Raw genomic sequence first — 20,205 nt, 5'->3', positions numbered from 1 at the left:
CGCAAAAAACAAAAACAAAACGAAATCTGGAGTGTGAGAGTGACTGCTGCTCAGTGACCACTGAGGGCGCATCACCGACACCGACCGCTGAGCGTGAGCCACCGTCCGTAATGTATAAAGTGATCAACCACTGACACGAATTGCCGGTGAAGAATTGAATTCACGGGGCGTCAGTCGCAGATGCTTTCTGCTGCTCGCTGCGGCCAGCAGATCTGAACAGCTGTGTCCTTGTCTGCTGGGATTCGTTCCTGGAAAGCCGAGATCCAGTCAGAGTCTGGGCGCTAAACATTCATCTCGAGGGGTGAGTCACTCAGGCACAGGCAGTGCGTCGGCTGCCCACAGTCCTGACTGTCTGTGTGCGAAAAAAAAAAAGCCCCATCAGTTCAAGTTTTGATATGCAGAGGACTCTCCATGGCGTGTTAAATGGCGTCTTTAGAAATTGAACAACCCTCGCCGGCTGTCCCTGCCTGGAGGAGCGCAGGCCACCGGCAAGTCGGCTCTAGACATGGCAGAAAACATCAAGCCCACGGACTTTCATACGACGAGTCACTACTTATTGTTGGCAAAATATTTATCAATGGTAGACTTGACTGTTACTGTAGCTTTGCAAAAAAACAAAAAAAATCGAGACAAAAAACCTGACTTGGAGCTGGTGTGGCTCCAGGGTGTTATTAAACTAGTAATCACATTTCCAATATTAGAATGAGGAAATTTCTGCTGTCAGTAGATAGTCCTCTGTAAATTATTAATGATCCTTGATGACTTACTGTTAGCCATTAAATGGATGAATATAATGAATGTAACCATACATCTCTTTAACCCTTTAGCTTTCTGAGAGCGAGAGAGAGAGAGAGAGAGAGAGAGAGAGACAGAGTTTTCCTTTTTTTTTTTTTCTTCTTGTTCTCCAATCCAAAGTTCTCTTTCCCATGATGCAGCAGTGAGTCTGTTCTCAGGGTTGCTGTGTCACATTCATCCCTGCTCATTCTTCTGCCTGCTGATGGCACTACGGTAACATTTATACAGCAAAACACAGTCGCGAACATCCGCTGTGTCTCAGCGGTGCCTGGTAAATGAGTACACACACACACACACACACACACACACACACACACACACACGCCGTGTGCTGTATTGCCCACAGACAGAGCACACTGAGATCAATGCACATCCATTCTGCAGACACCTTGAGGCATAGGCAGGGTTCATTTATCCAGTGAGAATGGAGCTGTGCCAAAGGGCAGATTTCTGCTAATACCTGCCGGGGGGGATCAGACGCGTCGGGCCTTCTTCTTCTGTGAGGCTTTAAATCTGATGAATGTCTGGTGGGTTTGCCGTCGCTGTCGACGCCGTGCCCCCCAAAACTCTCATTCGGCACTCAAATTTCCTAAACACTTGAGGCAGCAGATGCTGAAGTGTCACTTCTTTTTCGTGCACAATGTCAAGTATCGAAGCAAAACTCGAGTGCAGCTGAAAATCAGGGCAATAGGTTTTTATTTATCAACTGCACTAACTGTCAAGGAACAACATGGAACATGCTTTGGACAAGAAGTTTGGAAATATAGAAGATTCAGCAAAGATCTGTCTACGTTTTAATTTGTTAACATGGCTGGGACAAGTCATTTTCCTTGTTTTTTTGGCAATGTAATTACATACATACATTTAAAGTACATTTTCTTGAATAATTTGTAATATATATTTGTGAAATATGTGCAGCAAAGATACTGTTGCAGTGTGTATTTGGTGAAAATCAAAACCCCGCAGTGGGCAAAATGCAAGCACAGACGATTTGAGGATGAAGCTACCCTTTAATAATCTGAGACATATCATGTTTGTGTAAATGTGTATGTTGACATAAAAAGGATTTTGTTCTATAAATGAAATGTGTGCAAGAGATAACCCGTATTTCCCTCTGCGGGTCAAAAGGGCACATTTGCACTTTCAATTGAACTAAATTTCAGCCTGACCTTCACGGCTGCTGCACGAAACCCACGTGTTGGAAATGTTCCAAACAAAACAAAGTACAAAGGCAGTGTACAATAAATTAAATACAATCACTGGAAATCCATGAGTCAGTGCATTCAACCATAAGTGTTAGAAAAGATCAGTAACTCAGTAGAAATGAAAACTGTCACAGCAATCAAAAGTGACATTTTCTTCTGTTTACAGTCCAAGTAAGATGAAAACCATTTTTCCTGACCGACCTGTTTGTAGTAATTCCAAGTATTGGACCCACACAGTAGCAGCTTCCAGCTCTCATTTTGCCATCAAGGATTGCTTTAACCCGAGCAAACCTAATTCCCCAACTTCCTGCTTGTCACCCTTTTCGATTCGATTGCGCACACATGCACCATAACTGCATGTGCGGCCACTCGCCCGCCCTGTTTTCTTTGTTCCACGTAAATTGATTTTTCTTGCAGAACTGCAAAGTGAATGAAACGGCGGCGATTGCCATCTGCTCCTCACCTCCCTCCGTGCTCCTCCCACTCATCCCACTTTAAGTCAAACGCACTCGCTCAAAGTTAATTTCTCAAGTGTCCTCTTCACTCGTTAACTGATTACCTCGGAGTCTCGCGCGCTTTGTGTGCATACTGAGCATCCCGGCAATACCACTCGGTGTCTGGCCATCAGAAAATTGACCCGAGCAGAGGGGAGTGTGGAAGTAAATCCAAGGTGATGGATCATCAAGGCCGTGCTCAGCAGGATGCTAAAGTGTTGTCATGTGTGCTTTCATTGTAGCCATTATTTCTCAATAAGCAGAGTTTGATCTTGACAAAGAGTAAATAGTAAAAAAAAAATAAAAATGGGAAGGATAGAAACCATTTCTGCTCCGGACCGAGGAGCGCTCCCCGGATCAATGTTGCCATGACATTTATTTCCCAGGCAAACCCCGTCCACCGGCTCACCCATGTTAATGTGACATTTGTGCGAGGACCGGCGGCTCATTGCGGCGGCCTCCGGGGACGGAGGCTGACATGCTGGGAAACCGGAGCGGAGGGACGAGCCGGGGGCTGGGGGGGGGGGGGGGGGGGGGGGGGGTCGTCACATGCAGGTGTCCCTTCCTGTTTCACAAGAAATGGTCGAGGGAGAGAGAGAGAGGGGAGGGAATCGATGCCACGTAATCTTTCCCTATTATGAGGGGACAAAAATGCCTAGAATCTATACCTTTTCTTTTTTTTTTGCCAGATATTAAAAAGTTCGCCAAACTCGAATCAATCACAGATGGAAAATTGTATTTTTTTTTTTCTCACACATTCTCTGCTGCTTCATTTTCTCTCAGTCTCTCTCTGTAACTGCTCCGCTCTACAGTGTGTGTGCGTGTGTGTGTGTGTGTGTGTGTGTGTGTGTGTGTGTGTGTGTGTGTGTGTGTGTGTGTGCGCGTGTGTGCGTGCGTGTGTAAATAGGGTTGGTATTAGACTGACAGAAGCTTTAAAATAAAGTGTTTGTGCCATAGGACCCGTAATGTTCTCAACTGAATATGTATTTATACTCAATCATAAAGAATAAAATCACGTACAGCACAGTATTGAAATGATATATCCATGAATGTACAACTGATGCTTATAGCAGTTTTTTGCTTGTTTTTTGGGGTATTTTTCTGATTGTGGTTTTCTACACAATGACTCTTTTGAACAGTCTTTTACCTCTCTCCATGGCGCTGTTTTAAAGCTGTGTTTTATGATCGTTACGGAGTGATTATAGCCTTGCATATTTCCGTTTTTTTCCTCCTAATGAATGTATCAACTGCATAAAGAGTATGTATTACAGTGCTGTGAGAAAGTATGCAAAAAAGCATTAGCTGATATTTTTTGATTAAAGTAATAAAAAAACTCTTGAAATACAGATTTCCTGGCGAACTGTGTCTTATTCCCTGCAAACAGAATCACTCTGCACTCATTTTCACTTTGAATGAAGCAATCAATTGCAGAGAATAACCTACTGAACACTGCGCTGACAAGTAAATGTCAATAAATCCATTTCTTTCAGTCTTGATTTCACGTGGAAACGTAGAGCTGCTGCTTTTGCACGTTCAGATAAGAACTCTTCTTAGGTTTTCAGCTCGCCTCCACTGGTGCAGTATAGCTAAAGTCAAAGCTTCGAGCCAATGTATGAACAAAACAATCTAAATCCAACAATAATGAAGTCTAGCAGTTGGTGTGACATTGATATCAGTTGCACTGCTATGTATTTGTGCCAGCCACGCACATTTCATCCAGAACAGGACATGACTGTTCATATGGCAAGCTGACCTTAAAGAGGAGAGATTCACCACGTATGTATTAGTTATGTTTTATGGACATAAATCTGGTCACACTGTGGAGTCTCAGTCCACATTCTGGAGGAAAAATGCTCATTTCAAAACAAAAAATGACCACAATTTTAGATTTGAAGCCAGGATCAGGATAATTCCCTGGGAAATAAGTCCTCTGCAGAGATAGAAACATCACTGAGTGTGTTGTTTTTTTTGTGTCTAATTAAAATTTTTGACACCAGCAGTGACTCAGCCGACACTTTGTCCCTGTCAGAGGTGTTTGTGAGACATATTGCGCACGAGGACAGACACACACGAGAACGGATGCTATTTTACGTGCCTATAATCACCTCTGATTGATGCTGAAACCATGCAAGTGTGTCATCTTTTAAAGTCCCCCTGGTTACATCCACGGCGCCGCCAGCCAATCTCTGACTTGTTGATATTCACAGTCTACCAATCACCAACACAGCGAGCGCAAGACAGGCCAATTAACACCCCTTCTCGCAGGAAACAGCTCCTACGGCAAGAGAAGACTTACTGTTATTTCCCTGCGTTACGGCCAAATTACCAGCAGCTGAACAAAATGTTCGGTGTTTCTGTTCCACTGAGGCAACCTGCAATCCAATAAACCACATCTCTCTTTAAGACTGTACGAGGCGAGGTCAGCGCGGCTCTTCATCCATATACAGTGAAATAAAGTGTGTCTATCTGATAAATGCGCTGTCAGCTCCGAACCGTGTGAAGCTCGCGCTTCAGCGCGACGAGGAGAGTCCTGGAAAGACAAAAAGAAAGAGGAGAAAATAGGAGCGGAAAATAAAGATGTGTGGTGTGTGTGTGTGTGTGTGTGTGTGTGTGTGTGTTGCTGCAGCAATAAAGATGGATGAGGCTGTCTGAAGCTGCTCTGATGCCTGAGCTGATTGTGAGTGGACTCTCACGTGGACGTGTATGCACATGTAAAGACTTCCTTTCTTTCTTTCCTCCTTTCTTGGGTGTTCTGCAGTTACCAAAAGTTCCTCATATTAACAAAACACCTCTGTGTCCAAACACCTGTGTGCTAAATGTCACATAAACCGCTCAGAAGCAGGGCCTCCGAATGAGCTCTGAGTGATTGATGCTGCCACAGGCCGCTGAGAGATCAAGGAGCACCAGGAGAAACATCCAATTTCCAGACTCCTGTTTTACGGTTTGACTGAAAACAAGACTGAACATTTCCAAAGAGCCCTTTTCTGTCAATACGGTCTGAAGTTATATGTTACTTTTTGCTGAACTTCATTGTTTTGACGCCTCACAGATTTTGCAATTCCTCCTACATTTCCTTCTGTCACAAGATAGTTAATGAAACCTAATACTTCAGGCTATGCTTCTGCAGTTACGCAAATCTCCAAGTTAGTGCGCTTCACTCAGATCGCGACAGGAAAAGCTTTTACAGTTAAAATCATAAGTTGCTGATGCATCATGAGATATATCTAAAAACTGGTGGATTTATATTGTCAGGCTTAGAGATTAAGATTTGGTTTTTTTTTTAAAGCAGCTGAAATACAAAGAGAAGAGTGTCTTTTCTGAAAAGATGAAGTAGAAGTTTTTCACACAGACTAATGCAGAAACATGATAATTATTTTTTGTCGTATAGATCAGGAAGCTTTTACACGCCTCTCTCTCAGAGTGAGTCTACAGCTGGGGGAAAATTACACCTGGAGAGTGACAGAATGACTCTGAAGAGGTTTTAAAGTGGTTCTTTCAGAAGACGATCGTGTTCAGGTGACTCAGGAATATAAGTGATATTGTTTCAGGAAGCATCATCATGAAGATGACAGGAAATGATATCGGAAGACATAACTGAGTTTTATTCTGGCTAGAAGTGCTGGAAAGCTGCTTTCTTGACAATGAAAACACACGTTAAGGCAGTTTTTGATGTTTTATGAACCTGAAGTGCGTAAGCGTTGTTTGATCTGCTCTGTTGTGAATGGTTCGATAGTGGGAGGATCTCTACCGGGAGCGAGGTGATGTTGTGTGTTTTGCTGTGATATTACTGTACTCACGCCTCAGTGTGTTGACAGTCACACTCTGGAGTCTCTCATATCGGTCCAAACCTCCCACACACCGCCACAATGAAACAGACGGGCTGGCATTAAAGTTCAAGCATGAATCACCTACAAGGCAAATTTCCTTTTCCTTTGTTAATTTATTTACACCTTGAGTGAGCAGACACACCTTCTGGGAGTGTGTGTATTCAGTATGGACGCAAACATTTAAACTTTTTGTAATGATTCTGTTCTAATTTTCTTTCAGATTACGAAGTCAAAGGAAGTTTACTCACCTCAGCAGTTCAATACACCCGATGCTCAAAAACTTTATAGCTTTTTTTGCGTCAGTAACCGTATCGAAATTAAGTGAGCGCAGCTGAACCGAGAGAAACATAAATCACAGCTGACACATCCCAAACAACAACAGCTATAGAGCAGAATTAACATGACTTGATAATCTTTAAAAAAATAATAATAAAAAAATAACAAAGAAAAGAAGGAAACACCAAGATAGAAAATCAAAAAATTCAAATAAAACAAGTAAACAGTGACAACAACGAGGCAATGACACCAAAAATCCCATTTGTTTCCATGATGAGGCGCCTGCTGGCGTGGGGTGGGAGGCTGAGCACAGCAATGTGGACATTCTTCTTCTGTCTGCCTGGACCTGGATTGTGTTTTCCTTCTAATCCAAAACATGCTAATCCAGTTTCATTAATGTTTAACCTTGAGTTTCTTTCTTGACTTTATCAAAGCAATCCAACTTCTGCCTCTGATCAGGTGAATAACGGGAGGCTGACACCGGCACCCAAAGCCAACGATGTCTGTCCACATCGAAACCCCACAGGGTGCCTTTAAGGAAGGGTTAATTCCTCAACGTTAACGTACACTGCTGTTAATTCAGTTATGAATATTTAATGTCATGGGTAAATACAGCCGATAGTGCTATTACGCTTTCAGGGGTGTTAATCTACTCAGGAGAGAAGTGGAGGTTAAAGGGTTCATCAAAGTGTGGGGGCATTAAAGGCATCAACACCATCTGGACTACAAACGGAATATGTGGCTGGAGTGTGTGTTTTCTGAAAACTGTTTGAAAAACACATCACAGCTGATGCGTTCTAGTCAAATCGTGAAATAATTACAAATGAATGCGTCTTAAGGGCACTTGTAAGGGACGCAGAAAAACGTGCGAGGCAAATTAAAGGCCACTACTTATGGTAATGACGCCCAACAACCCTGCTGGGCTTCTCTTCCGGAAATCTCGGAGTAGCCTCATGTGGCACTCACACCTTTTAGGGGATGATGAATCCATGCTAATCCCCCCTTTCATCACACATAGTCTTTCTCCCCAGCTGCCTTGCTCCTGGCAGCGAATACCTGCCTGTTTAATGTATTACCCGCTGTGCGGCCCCTCGTGCTTTCATCTCGCTAACCGCGCCGCCTTGATGTTGGAGTAGTGCTTGAATCAGGCTGGTTAGAGCATCAAACAGAACGCATGTCCGAGCGACTGCAGGAACAAAAGGTCACCTGTGAAGTTGACACTGACATGAGCGTGCGCCTTCTTTGTTTTAAATCTGTGTGGGTGAAATATTGCGCACGGTGAAGCTTCTGGCTTGTTTGCGTCAGCTAACCCAGCGCAGAACGTGTAGCTAAATGATCGAGCGAGGTTTAATGGGAAAGTCCGGCCAGCTGATATTAAAGCCGTGACGCATGGAGCTAGCGGTGCACAGGCCTTCCTGAGGGACACATCGCGAGGTGATGGGAAACACAGAAGGACGGCCGCAGGTTTAATTAGAGAGAGCAACTCTGGCTGTGGCCTCGTGTTGCAACTAACATTTATCGCATCGCTTCGCCGTCTCTTCTGCTGTGGTCCAGGTCAAACTGCTGCGAAGTTCAACTTTTAATGGCTGAAGGTGTTTTGGGCCTAACTTCCTTTAATGATGACCCCTGTGGGTTTTCTTCTACCTCTCTCTTTTTTTTCCCCCCCAATAGCGTCCTTTCTCTGCAGCTGTCACTAATCCTGCAGCGGCTTTAAGCTAACTCCCTCCTCAATCATAATTCATGCAGTGCATGAAAATGCAAGACCAGGAGGCAACAAGAGCGATCAATCAAAATACTGGAACTGAGAAAAAGAAACTGAATATGGGATGAGGAGCAGAAACAACACCAGGGCAACAACATTTTGGGTGATCGGGTTCATTTTTCTTGTGGCTTTGTTTTTCCTTGGTAGTGTAAACCCACTCACCCGACTTTGGAGAATTTCCACCACTATTTAAAAATTGATGTAAACGCCTGCTTTCTGATTGACTGCAGCGCAGCAGTGTCGGATGCCTCTGTTTGAATGTGGGAAATACACCGATTTAATAATGCAAATTCAATTACGTTGCCTGATGAGGACTCGCAGAGGAGATTCTGAAACAAGGTAACAAGTGACTCTGACAAAATGTTTGTAAGTGTGCATTTAATCTAGCAGAGGTGGGTAAAAAGATTTATATCATTTGCTTGTCAGGAGATAATTTCCACTGGGAGTAAAATCCTATTTCAGATCATCACTGTTACTGTCCTGGGTTAATTTTCTTTCAGAAAAGATTCACTTACAGAAACAACAGCAGGCTATGAGGCTGTCGGTCCTCGTAAGATTAGAGCTTCTCTACAAAGATTCAGAAACTGAGGGTTGTTTATGATGAATGGGGTCAGTTTCACAGTGTGAGGAGTGAGCAGTGTGTGGCTGCTGGTGTTGGCGAGCTCCGAGAGGCTGGATCCGTCCTCTGCAGCGCCCTTTACAACCCTCCGGGGAGTTCCCTTTGAGCCTCGCTCCCGGCCCGGTCGGAGGACAGGAACCGCAATCGGCCCCCGTTTTATCTGGCGAAATGACAACCGCTGACAATGAGGACGATCCTATTTGACACAGGCCAGACTCCAAAGACATTTCGTTCCCCCCGGTGGCAAACTGCTGGCCAAATACTCCTGAGCACCTTCAAAGAGAGGTGAACAAAGTGTGAACTGGAGGACAGGAAGGGCGAGATAGACGGAGAGATGGAGAAGGTGGACATCGAGTGCGACAAGCTGAAAGATGTAAACAAAAAAAAACATCCTCAGATTGATCTCGATTCACCTCTGAGCCTTTCTCTCTGGTGTGGATCAGACATCAGGGAAGTCAAACATGATGTGATTTGGGAAAGCAGAAGAAGACGACATGCACCAGTTAATGGGCTACCACAGGAGATTTCCGACTATTTCTTCCTCTTCATCACTCCTCCTCTTGCAATGATTGGTTTTTACAATCAGTGGATGCAAATTGGAATCTGCTGACAGCCCATCAATCAAGCTCCGGCTGCAATCTGTTGAGCGGCCCGGCACATGCCGGCGAGCGTAGCGTACAGTCAATTTGCTCCCGGGCAGTCGAATATATCCCGGCGCCACATGTGTATGGCGCACATTAGGGACATCCAGTTTTCATCTGTACCCTCGGGGAGGAGAGTGCGCCGCCTGTCCCAATTGGCATTTCAGGAGAAATTGAACAACTCTGCTGTCAGATATACATATTTTCAAACTGCCGGAAATTGATAGAGGGGAAGAAAAAAAACATAATGATTTTTTTTTTTTTTTGCTGTGTCTTGTGTTACTTCTGGCTAAAAAAGGCAATTACATCTAGATGATTTAGGTTCAGACAGTCAGAAGAGGGATATTGATCAAAGTAATTCTCCATCTAAATAAAAGCTTAGACTTAATTGTTAAGTTCAGCGAGGACACATGCAAATCCAGGGATGAAGTTTTATTATGAGTCACCTTCTGATGGGAAGGTATACAGTTTGAGAGCAGCTTGCATGGCCCCGACCAATGACCAACAAAAACAAACATTTGAGGCTATGTAGTGACCCCAAATTGCCCCTCGGTGTGATTCTGAGTGTGTTTAACTGTCCATCTCTCTAAATTTGCCCTGTGATTAACTCGTGACCTCCCCAGGTATATCATGTGCTCATTTCGTGTTCAGGTTACAAGTTTAAACTGATTAAATCACCAGATATTTCTCTATAAAAATATGTTTGTTTCTGCACAACAAAAGCGAGTTTTATTTGAAGATCAATCAAGCTTTATCGCTGATTGAGAGTAGAGTTGAAGCGACTCATCAGCTGCCGGCACTGTGTGGGTCAGTCTAATGATCGCTTCACTCATCTGGTTCAGCTGAACTTAAGTCAAGGTTCTGGAGGAAGAAGATCCTAATCTGCATGTTAATGCCTCTTGAAAGAAACAAATGTCTGAACTACAGCAAGATGAAGTGGTTGCAACAGAGTTGAGATAATCCATCAAAATGCAGGGAGATTCATCACAAGTACTGTGGATGATGTCTGAGTTTGACAATTTTCATGCAGAGGAATTATTTCATTCAAGATTGATGAGGCGCTCCTTCTCCAATTAACAGAAGTTTAGTGAAATAGAAACTAAAGTGTCATCAAATTAAAAACTGTTGATGCACTTTCCAAATATGGATGAATAAACTCCTACTAAGAGTCATAAAAATAAGTGGTTTAGAAAGAACATCTGGAAAAATAAGATAATTTATAGGACAGGACAGCAGACTGAGACAGTGCTGACAGTTTCAGAGCAGATCAGGAAGCAGGATGAGATAGAACTACAAAGTGAGCTGAGGATCGAAAACTGGGGAGTAGGAAATGTGAGAGGACACCAGGAAGTGCAGGATGTCACTGCCAACTCAAGAAGACCATCTGGCAACAGGTGGAGCTGGACAGGGGAGACAGACACAGAGCTGGAAGGGGATTGGTTAATGGGATGATTGGAAACATGAGGTGAGACACTAACTGGGTGTAGGACATGATGTGGACAGCAGGTGGAGATGAAAGACCACGAGGGAACCAAGGATGAGCAGAGAACCCTGACACCTTACATGGATTTTTTGTTTGTTTCTTGTTTTTTTTTTTTCCTTTCTTGGTGAATTGTAACTTGCCTTTATTTCAAGTTTGAGACTCTTGTGACCGATGAGAGGTTAGGAGAGGTACTGAATGGCTGTTTTGATATATGATTATGGTCTCGGGTTGTTTGTCACCCAAACTGCTTCTCAGCTTCTGCAGAAAATAAAGTCAGCTGATGGAATGATAAACATCAGTCACACAGTCAGGCCTTGTCAACATGTGAAAGTGGCAGCGATGAACACAGCGCAATGAAGTGAGCAAGAGTTGGAAACATCTGCACTCCACATCTGTGCTACACAGAGAGAGAGAAGCAAAAAGTGAGCCTGATTACTGGGAATTCCTTGCTGTTTGTACACTTGCTGCCTGTAGAAGTTACTGTGCTGTAACTCCTTGGTTCACTGAGTTCATTGTGTTTAGCAGTCAGGGGAGGTTTGATGCAGTCTCTCTCTCTCTCTCTCTCTCTCTCTCTCTCTCTCTCTCTCTCTCTCTCTCTCTCCAAGCAAATCCTTCCTCTGTACTCAATACAAAACAGTGTGATTAATTAGTATGGCCGGCAGCCATGAAGGGCCCAAATAAGTTGTCATCACTGCTCCCAGGGGTGTCTCTCTTTGGTGTAATTCAAAACAGATCACAATGCCATTTCACTCTATCAGACCTCACAGTTATGGGCCCACATTTATATAATGTGATTCAAAACTCAGGGGGCTAAACTTAATTTGGGTGTTTCGCTGTGGCAATACCAGCTCTTCCTACCTTTGATTGAAGAAGTAATCAGCAGCCGTGGTGAAGCTCTGTCTTTTATTATTCCGATCAGTCTCAGTCTTCGTGGGTAAATCTTGCTGCAGAGCAGAAAGTGAGTTTGTGTGGTCGTTATTTTTATGGAGTCATTTCGACCTGACACCTGTGAAGTGAAAAAGCCCCGCTGGATCGCCCAAGAACTGGTGTGATTTCCTTCATAATAAAGCAGCTGCGGTTTGATGATCAATATCACACTGTGCATCCACAAAAGGGGAGCTTCAGTAACTAAAGCTCCTTGTTCCACACCACAAGGTGTCATGCTCTCTCCTTATAAGATCTTCTCATTTCAAATAAACATTCATAAAATGGCTTCTTCTTAATGAATTTCTTTCCAGCTTTAGTCACAATAGATCAAATGAAAGAAGGTTGTCTCTCCCCCCCCCCCAAATTTTTTTTTTCAATGGTAGAAAAATGCAGAAGCATAAAAGATTTTCCATTGGATCTATCAAAATTAGTGACAGTGATATTTTAATGGAGGAACATGGAGGAAAAGGAGAAGGAGAAGAGAGGAAGTGTGCAGGGGCAAGTTTCCATGAGGAATAAACACTGTTGGGCAAGTTACTTTTAAAAAAGTAATAAGTCATCAATACTAGTTACTTATTCAAAAAGTAACTGGGTTAGCAATTGATCTACATTATTTTAGAAGTAACTAATTACTAGGCAAAGTAACTGTAATTGCATTACTTATAAAAACATGTTTAAATATGCTAAAGAATTTGGATCTCTTCTTAAAGCTAGGGTTGGCGATCTAAATGAGATACATTTTTTTTTAAATACCGGTTAAAATGATCTTTATGACCCGATGGGAAGCAATTCATAGCGTGTTTTTAATGTAGAGCGGAAAATATCCGCTATCGACAGCAGGAGTAAAACGGGAAAAACAGCAACCAATAGTCTTGCCGGGACTCCTTGGATGTAAACCAATGGAATCCCTTCGCTGTTCGACCTGCCCCCTGCGTGTACATTTCAATGGCGTGCACTGGCCCTGGTCCAGTGCACGCATTGCCAAGCGCGCTCTTGGTGCTCGCGGCTCGCGTGAAAAATAGAACGAAGCGGAGCGGGCGCGCTGCAGAGCGCGAGCCGCGGCGTGCGCGGCCCCCTGCGCGTTGTGTGCGGGCAGTCAGATAGGTTAACATGGGAGGCGATCAGAAACTCCGTGTGCGGCGCTTCCGCGTCCAGTGCGTTCCCCCCTTAACAGCGGGAGCTCCTCCAATGGGGTGGGAGCTAGGCAGAGCTAGGCGGAGCCTTGGGGAGTTGCTATATTCGAATACATGCTAGTTTTCTAAGATCGCCAACCCTCGCTTTAAAGGAACTTTAAAATGCATGTTTACTTCTTTCTGTATGAGAATTTTCCTGACTGAGGAGATGGCAAAAATGAATCAGTTTTAAATGATGTCATCATCTAATTTGAACTAGATATGCAAATGAGCAACTATGTAAATTAGATGATGACATCATTTCAAACTTTCCTGACCGAGGAGTTGACAACAATCGGTCTTAAACCTTTTTTTTTTCTTACAAAACACAAAAAGACCATCATATTTACTTTAATTAAGCATTTAATGTAAATATCATCATTATTTCACATTATGCACATCAATTTAAATTGTTATGACTTTGTATGTATAACACTTCTCACCATTCAATTCAAATTCATGGACAGGACTACAGGAGGGAGAGAGAGCACAGACCAGAAGAGACACAGGCTAGTGATGAGGATGTGTGGATAAGAAATGAAAGGAAAAAAATAAATTGTCAATACTGATGACTAAAACATGTTGGGCTTTGTTGTTGCAGCATGACTGATGTGCCAGTATTGGAAACACGCCTCAGTTATGTTTTGAATACTAAAATTATACAACAGCAGCAACTGTGGTTCCAGATGGATTTACTGATGCTGCTACTAAGACTGCTGAAGCTTTTAGTTTTCCATGAAGACATAGTTTTGAGTCAGAGTTGGCCAGTATATCCAAGTATTTCTCCATATTTTACTAGAGTTTTTATGTTCTCCTGACACATTTTTCCTTATATTCTTACTTCGTGGAGCTGGTATCTAATGTTTTTTCCCATTGCACAAAGTCAAACAAGCTGAACTTTTGTGCTTGCTATATGCTTTCAAATTAAAATACCCAATACATTTTTGAAGACTAAAACGGTAATTGTAGACTATTGCATTAAAGCATTTTATATCACTTTAATCTATTTTCATTATGTCTCACGATAAATTTAGTTCTAAAAATCTGTTTTATTAAAATACTGATATTTTACCCTTCATGAATACAGTATAGATATCCAGCATGCAGCCTCCAGTGTCGACCACATGGAGACGCAGTGAGCCGCAGAGCAGAGGCATCAGGAAGTGAAATCTGCTCAGTCAGTGCTGCCAGCAGGCCGCAGCTTGGATGAATGGATCCCAGTTGTGTTGTTCGCAGCTCAAGAATATTCAGGAGTTTTAGGGTTCAATCCCAGGAACAACATCTGAAGCCTCAGTCAAGAATAGACCAAGTCCTTGAAGAAAATTAAAGAGAAAAAATATGATCGTATATGCTGACTTTTCTTTATTTTGATTTTTTTTTTTTAAATTTCCAGATTTGTAAATTTTATAAATTGACTGTTTCACAGAGGCCACATCCCGCCTTCAATCGGTTTCTTTTACCCCAATAAAAATAAGCACATCATCACAACAAACTGCTGTTCTGAAGCAATGATGAAAGTCTATTCACCAATTTAAAACACCTTAAACTGAAATGTTTAGAATGGCACCACACCAGAAATAATCTTTGCACAATCACTTGCTGATCAAAGAGTATTTGTGTAAAACGCTTGCATTTTAGTTTGTGCCTCTTTACTGATTCTTAAAACCACACTTATATCGCGATGTAATCTTGGAATAATCAACAAAATTTAAGAGCAAAATTTAAGAATGAGATTAACTCTTATCGATGCAGGCAACCACTAAATACCTAAATACCTAAATATCCTGGCAGTTTTAACAATGTATTAACTGTTTGTTTTTCTTATTTGCTATTGCAATATAATGTAACTGACATGAAAAATGGATAATCTAACAACATCAGATAATCCAGAATAATTTCAAGGATACGAAGATGAAAGAGTATTTCAATAGTAGATACTTATGTGGAAAAAACACACACAAATACACACACACTAAAGCCTCATCATTCCAAAAAAGAACAAAAGTAAACCTGCAGCAAGTAAAGCAATACTGCCACCATCACCAATAACAACAAAAACTCTTTTCTTCTCCATAAATTTCACTGAAAGGAAGTTTAAAATATAAAGTACAAGTTAAAAGTCAAGAGTTAAAACTGAAAACAGCTGGAATGGATCCTGGAGTCAGTAATCAGTGTTTCCTCGGTGTTTGATCAGCGACTCCCTGCTGAAAAAAACATTCATCATATCATTAAAATGAAATTAAATTCAGTCTGGCCTCTATAGAGATCAATCTTAGTGTGTTTGAAAATCAGCTGATTTATAATTATTTGATAAAATATGTTTATGCTTTAATATTTGTTTACCCAGTGGAGGTCATTCAATTTGCTGTAGTATTTTTTTCACTGCTTCAAGCTCAGTTGCAACATCTAGAAGATAACAGAGGATCATAAATATGCCTGTTAATGATGTATTCACAAGGTTTTAAGTACTTTAAGTAAAAGGTTTGAATTGGATTTGATTTCTTTACCTGGGATTGAAGTATCGTCGGTACGGAGAGAGAGGGCCACTGAGTTCAGCATGGTTTCCTCTAAATCAATCACACTCTGATCCTAAATTCAGAAATACAAACTTTACCCATCAACATTTATTTCACAGTCAAAAGTTATGCTAAAAAAAAAAAAAAAAAATAACACATTAGTTTACTCTTTACCAGATAGATAGATTTTATGGATAATACGATAATTGCAAGCTTTTATGCTTTTATGTCATATTTCTATTAACTAAATACATTATCTCGTGTTTGTATTTTCATTTTAAAAAATCCTCTTTCAGATCACACACGTTAGAGCTGAAGGAAGAGATTTATATTGTGAATCTATTGCAGATGATTTCTTTATGTTTAACTTCAGAAAATGTGACAAACCTGAAGATCTTCCAGCAGTGCCAGCATCGTGTCTTTTGCCTCTCTGAACATTTCAGCCTTGAAATTGTCACATAATCCTCAAGAGTGTCTCTCATGTTTTTCAGTGAGTCTGTTCCTTTGATTTGTGCTGCATCTGAAGAAAAACATCATTAGGATATTGTGTAACTTAAAATGATCAAATAACGGTGTAACACACATACACACAATTAAACAGAATATTCACACAATTGCACAAAGTCTTTATTGCTTTCTTACTGTCATAGGCGTCTTTCATTCTGTCCTCAATGGTCTCAGTCAGACTGTGGTAGATTGTTTTCTTCAGGTCTCGAATGTTTGTGTTCACTTTGGTCTTTATTTTTTCTTCCTGTAAGTAAAACTTCTAATTAATCAGATAATCAGAACACAACCTGCTGCCAATGAGGTGAAAAAAAACCTTTACTCCTCACTCTGATCATTTCAAAAATCATTTCTGGAGTATGAGTCCATTTAGATCAGCTGACATGAAAACATCATTAAACATCAGAACTCAAGATCAATACCTAACATAAACATCCAATGAATAGAATGATGGTCAAAAGTAAAAGATGGTTGGTGAAATCTAATAATGGTGTTCTAATATTTCACCTCTGTCTTGAGAAAGATCAGCTGCAGTTCCAGATCTTTGTACTTTTCAGTCAGCTCGTTTGTTCCAAGTGAAAACTTATTGATGGCGTCATCGAATGCTCCCTTTTTCCTTTCATTTCTGAAAAAAGAAAAGAAAATGGAAAATGGAAAATTGAAACAGGAACTAGTGTGTGTTAATTTGATGGGATTCAAATGTTGCTGTTTGTGTCTTCAGAAAGTTATTTCTCACGGGAAGGTCTTCCTGAACTCTTTATCAATGCTCTCAGTCAGTAATGAAGATAACGTCTCGTTGAGGTTTATTGGTTTCCCTTTTTTTGGTTTGTGAACGCCGCCTTTCTCAACAACACTCCGGAGTGTTTTATGAAAAGCGCTGCCGCTGTCTTTCTGAAAATGAAAAGTTAAACAGGATTTTCAAAAAATATATTCTCAAAGTGTCAAAATAATGGTATACGGTAGGGGTGTAACAGTACATGTATTGTTATTGAACCGTTTAGGTACGGGACGTTTGGTTCAGTACGGAGCTGTGCATGGGTGTTTTTTTTTTTTTTTTTTGGCTCGCAGGCCGGACGTTGCGCGTGTTTACGTTCTGCCGCTACAGTGTGCAGCTACACATGCAGCCCATGCGCATGATGGCGACTGCTAGCATGCTTCACATGTCCGCGTGGGTGCGCATTGGTCCCTGTGATGTAAAAATCGTCATTAATTCCTGTCCACACGGGACCGCGCGCAGGACAGATTTTGTGACCGCGTTATGCCGGTATATGCATGCGCCAGAGCGCCACAGCAAACAAACCATGACAGATGCTAACTTTGAAAAGTGACTGCATGAAGCCATCAGGCTGCAGCTCCGTCTACAAAGACATTCAGAGAGTGAAAAACTGGTAGATGGAGAGAGCAGACTGTCTGGAGGGATGAGAAGGTCTGCCGACAGAAGTGAAAGTATCTAATCACTCAGGTGCAGCCCCCGCAACTCAGAAACAGAAAAAAAAAGGCTAAATTAACTCTAATACTAAATGATAATGTTCTGACAATGTATGTGCTTCATTTCCTATAAATAATCTACAATAAAGGAGCAGATAAACAGTATAGAGTGTCGGAAAAGCTTCTCGAGGATGCGTGGATCAGTGCGCCTGCATGGAACGTGCACCACATGAGCCCAAATGTAGCAGGAGAGAATGAGCGTATGCATCGGTGATGCATGGCAAAGCGGAGGCGGACACGCGAACATGGGAAGCATGGAAAACAACAAGAAAATTTAGGTTTTGCATTTTGTTCCCGTACCGTATCGAAACTGAACCATGACCTTAGACCCGAGGTACGTATCGAACCGAGATTTTTCTTTATCATTACACTCCTAGTATATGGTTATATATCTGATACGTACTGGATAGATGGCAGATTTCAACCTTTCTTCACATGACTTTTGGGATTTTTCAAGCCCGTCATTGAGACACTTCTCAAACTCGAGGAAAGCCTTGTCCATTGAACTCCTGATCTTCATGCATTCATCAGTTAAGGTTAAGCCAAGCTGTAGACGTACTTGTTTTTTATTGTCAGCCTGAAAGTAAAAGTCAGATAAATTAATAAAATCATTCAAAATAATCAGAAATATTTGCTTATTAGGCTTAGAAAATTCTTCTTCAGTTTAGTTAATATTCAGAAAACAATCAGCAATCATTTTCAGTCATCTAGACCAAGTGTTCTCAACCGTTTTTGACCTCTGGGCCCAATTGGCCTGAGGCCAATTTAAATATTAATACTTTCATTTCAACTGATCACAGTCTTGGTTTGACTTGTGTTCAATAACCAAATTAAGTCCACTTACAGTTTAATAAAGTTAAGTAACTTTAACAAGCCAAAACCTTGAAAAAAGAATACAATCAACAGTGATCATCTCAAAGACATTTCTTTATATTGTGTATGTAAATCTGCACAGATACAGAACTTCTCAGTCATCCAGATCTGGTGGCCTGCATGTTTTAGGTCTCTCCCAGTTGCAGCACACCTGATTGCAATGACGGCTCATTGGTGGGCTTTTTCACAACCATAATGAAATATCACATCAGAGGAAGGAGTGCTGAAGCAAGGAGATATAGAAAACATGCAGGACACCTCAAAGACCAGGGGTGAGAAGCCCTCCCATATGACTACACAAAACAGATGAGCAATTATAAAAAATAAAGTTGCTACAAGAACAAATATAAAGGTTCAAGTCACTTTTATAAAGACAAAAAAAGACTCCGATATCCCAAAATATTTTGATTTAGATACTCAAAAATCTGAAGACAAATTCAAACAAATAAAATTTGGGGGTAATAATTTTAATAGCATGCAATTGAATTTTTTTCTAATGACCTACTGATAAAAATGACAATTTTGCAGTCATTGCTCTAATAAAACCTAAAAAATTCTCACTGAACTCTACAAATCTGTGACAAATGAACATTACCTACAGTCACAAGCATTACAGCCCTTTCTTTAATCCTGCATTTAATGAGACACTTGGGCCTGCCTGTCAGACATGATCAGATCCCGTCTGGGTAGAAATGGGAGACTGATGCAGTCTGGCTGAAATGGGCGACAGACTGGGCGTTCAGCCTCCAGTGATGCTCTGAGTCTGTTGTGGTCTTAGTTGTGGCCACAATAGAGAATCCTGATTCACAGAGGTATGTTGTTGTGAATGGGAGAACTTTCACAGCCCTCAGTGCGAATTCACAACATTTATAGCCACTTTTCTACATTCTTGAACATATCCATCAATTTCCCAACTAGCTTTGGATGTTTGGTTTCATGATGAACCCTTAGTTTTGAAAGGCACACTGTCTCACTTCTTCTTCACAAAGCCCTACTTAATACATTCAAGATTGATGTTGTGCACCAGTCTCGCCTTTTTGGAGGAGGTGGCATCACTTGCATCTTAAATTTTTATTATAAAAACATTTCCTTAACTTCAGCTGAATGTTTACATCTGTCTTCTGCTGCTATTTATTGGCGCAACTTGTTCAACGACTGAATGATGCGTCGCTGCAGGTGGGAAGCTTGCAATCCTTTGGTCCACACTGCCCACATGCACAGGAATGAAAGTTTGCCTGGCATAGTTGAGATTCTCTAATCTAGATTATAGTTTCCAAAAGACTAAATCAAAGAAAAACAGACCTGGCAGATTGTGAAACTGATGTTAAAATGTACAGTCATGTAAAGAAAATGTCCTGAGTTAAGTATCAATTTTTTGATCTCACCATTCCTCCACGTCTGGCTCCATCAATCAATGACAGAATCCCATGAGCTCCAGAAACATAATGTTTAACCTTTGACTGATGATCAGTGACATTTCGTAAAACATTCTGAAGTTTCCACATTTCTGTAAACAAATATAGTGAAGCTGCTTGAAAAGTCATCATTTATTGTGCATTACATCTTCATAATTATCAGTTTCAGCTACACATTGCATTCAGTTCTACAGATAGGTTCCTAAGA

General features: G+C 41.4%; 1 protein-coding gene across 1 annotated transcript in view; it reads right to left on the bottom strand.

Annotated features, from left to right (window-relative positions):
• Nucleotides 1-170: 170 nt before the first annotated feature.
• LOC115386789 (nuclear GTPase SLIP-GC-like) overlaps nucleotides 171-20,205 on the bottom strand; it is a 37,119-nt gene continuing 17,084 nt past the window's right edge. Inside the window, 8 exon segments of the mRNA XM_030089253.1 lie at nucleotides 171-248; nucleotides 16,105-16,160; nucleotides 16,163-16,237; nucleotides 16,360-16,468; nucleotides 16,729-16,846; nucleotides 16,958-17,112; nucleotides 18,113-18,286; nucleotides 19,968-20,089. Of these exon segments, the coding sequence (XP_029945113.1) occupies nucleotides 171-248; nucleotides 16,105-16,160; nucleotides 16,163-16,237; nucleotides 16,360-16,468; nucleotides 16,729-16,846; nucleotides 16,958-17,112; nucleotides 18,113-18,286; nucleotides 19,968-20,089 (887 nt within the window).

The sequence above is a fragment of the Salarias fasciatus genome, chromosome 4, assembly GCF_902148845.1.
Source record: "Salarias fasciatus chromosome 4, fSalaFa1.1, whole genome shotgun sequence".
Lineage (NCBI taxonomy): Eukaryota > Metazoa > Chordata > Actinopteri > Blenniiformes > Blenniidae > Salarias > Salarias fasciatus.
The sequence above is the reverse complement of the archived record's forward strand: the minus strand, read 5'-3'. Positions and strand labels throughout refer to the sequence as shown.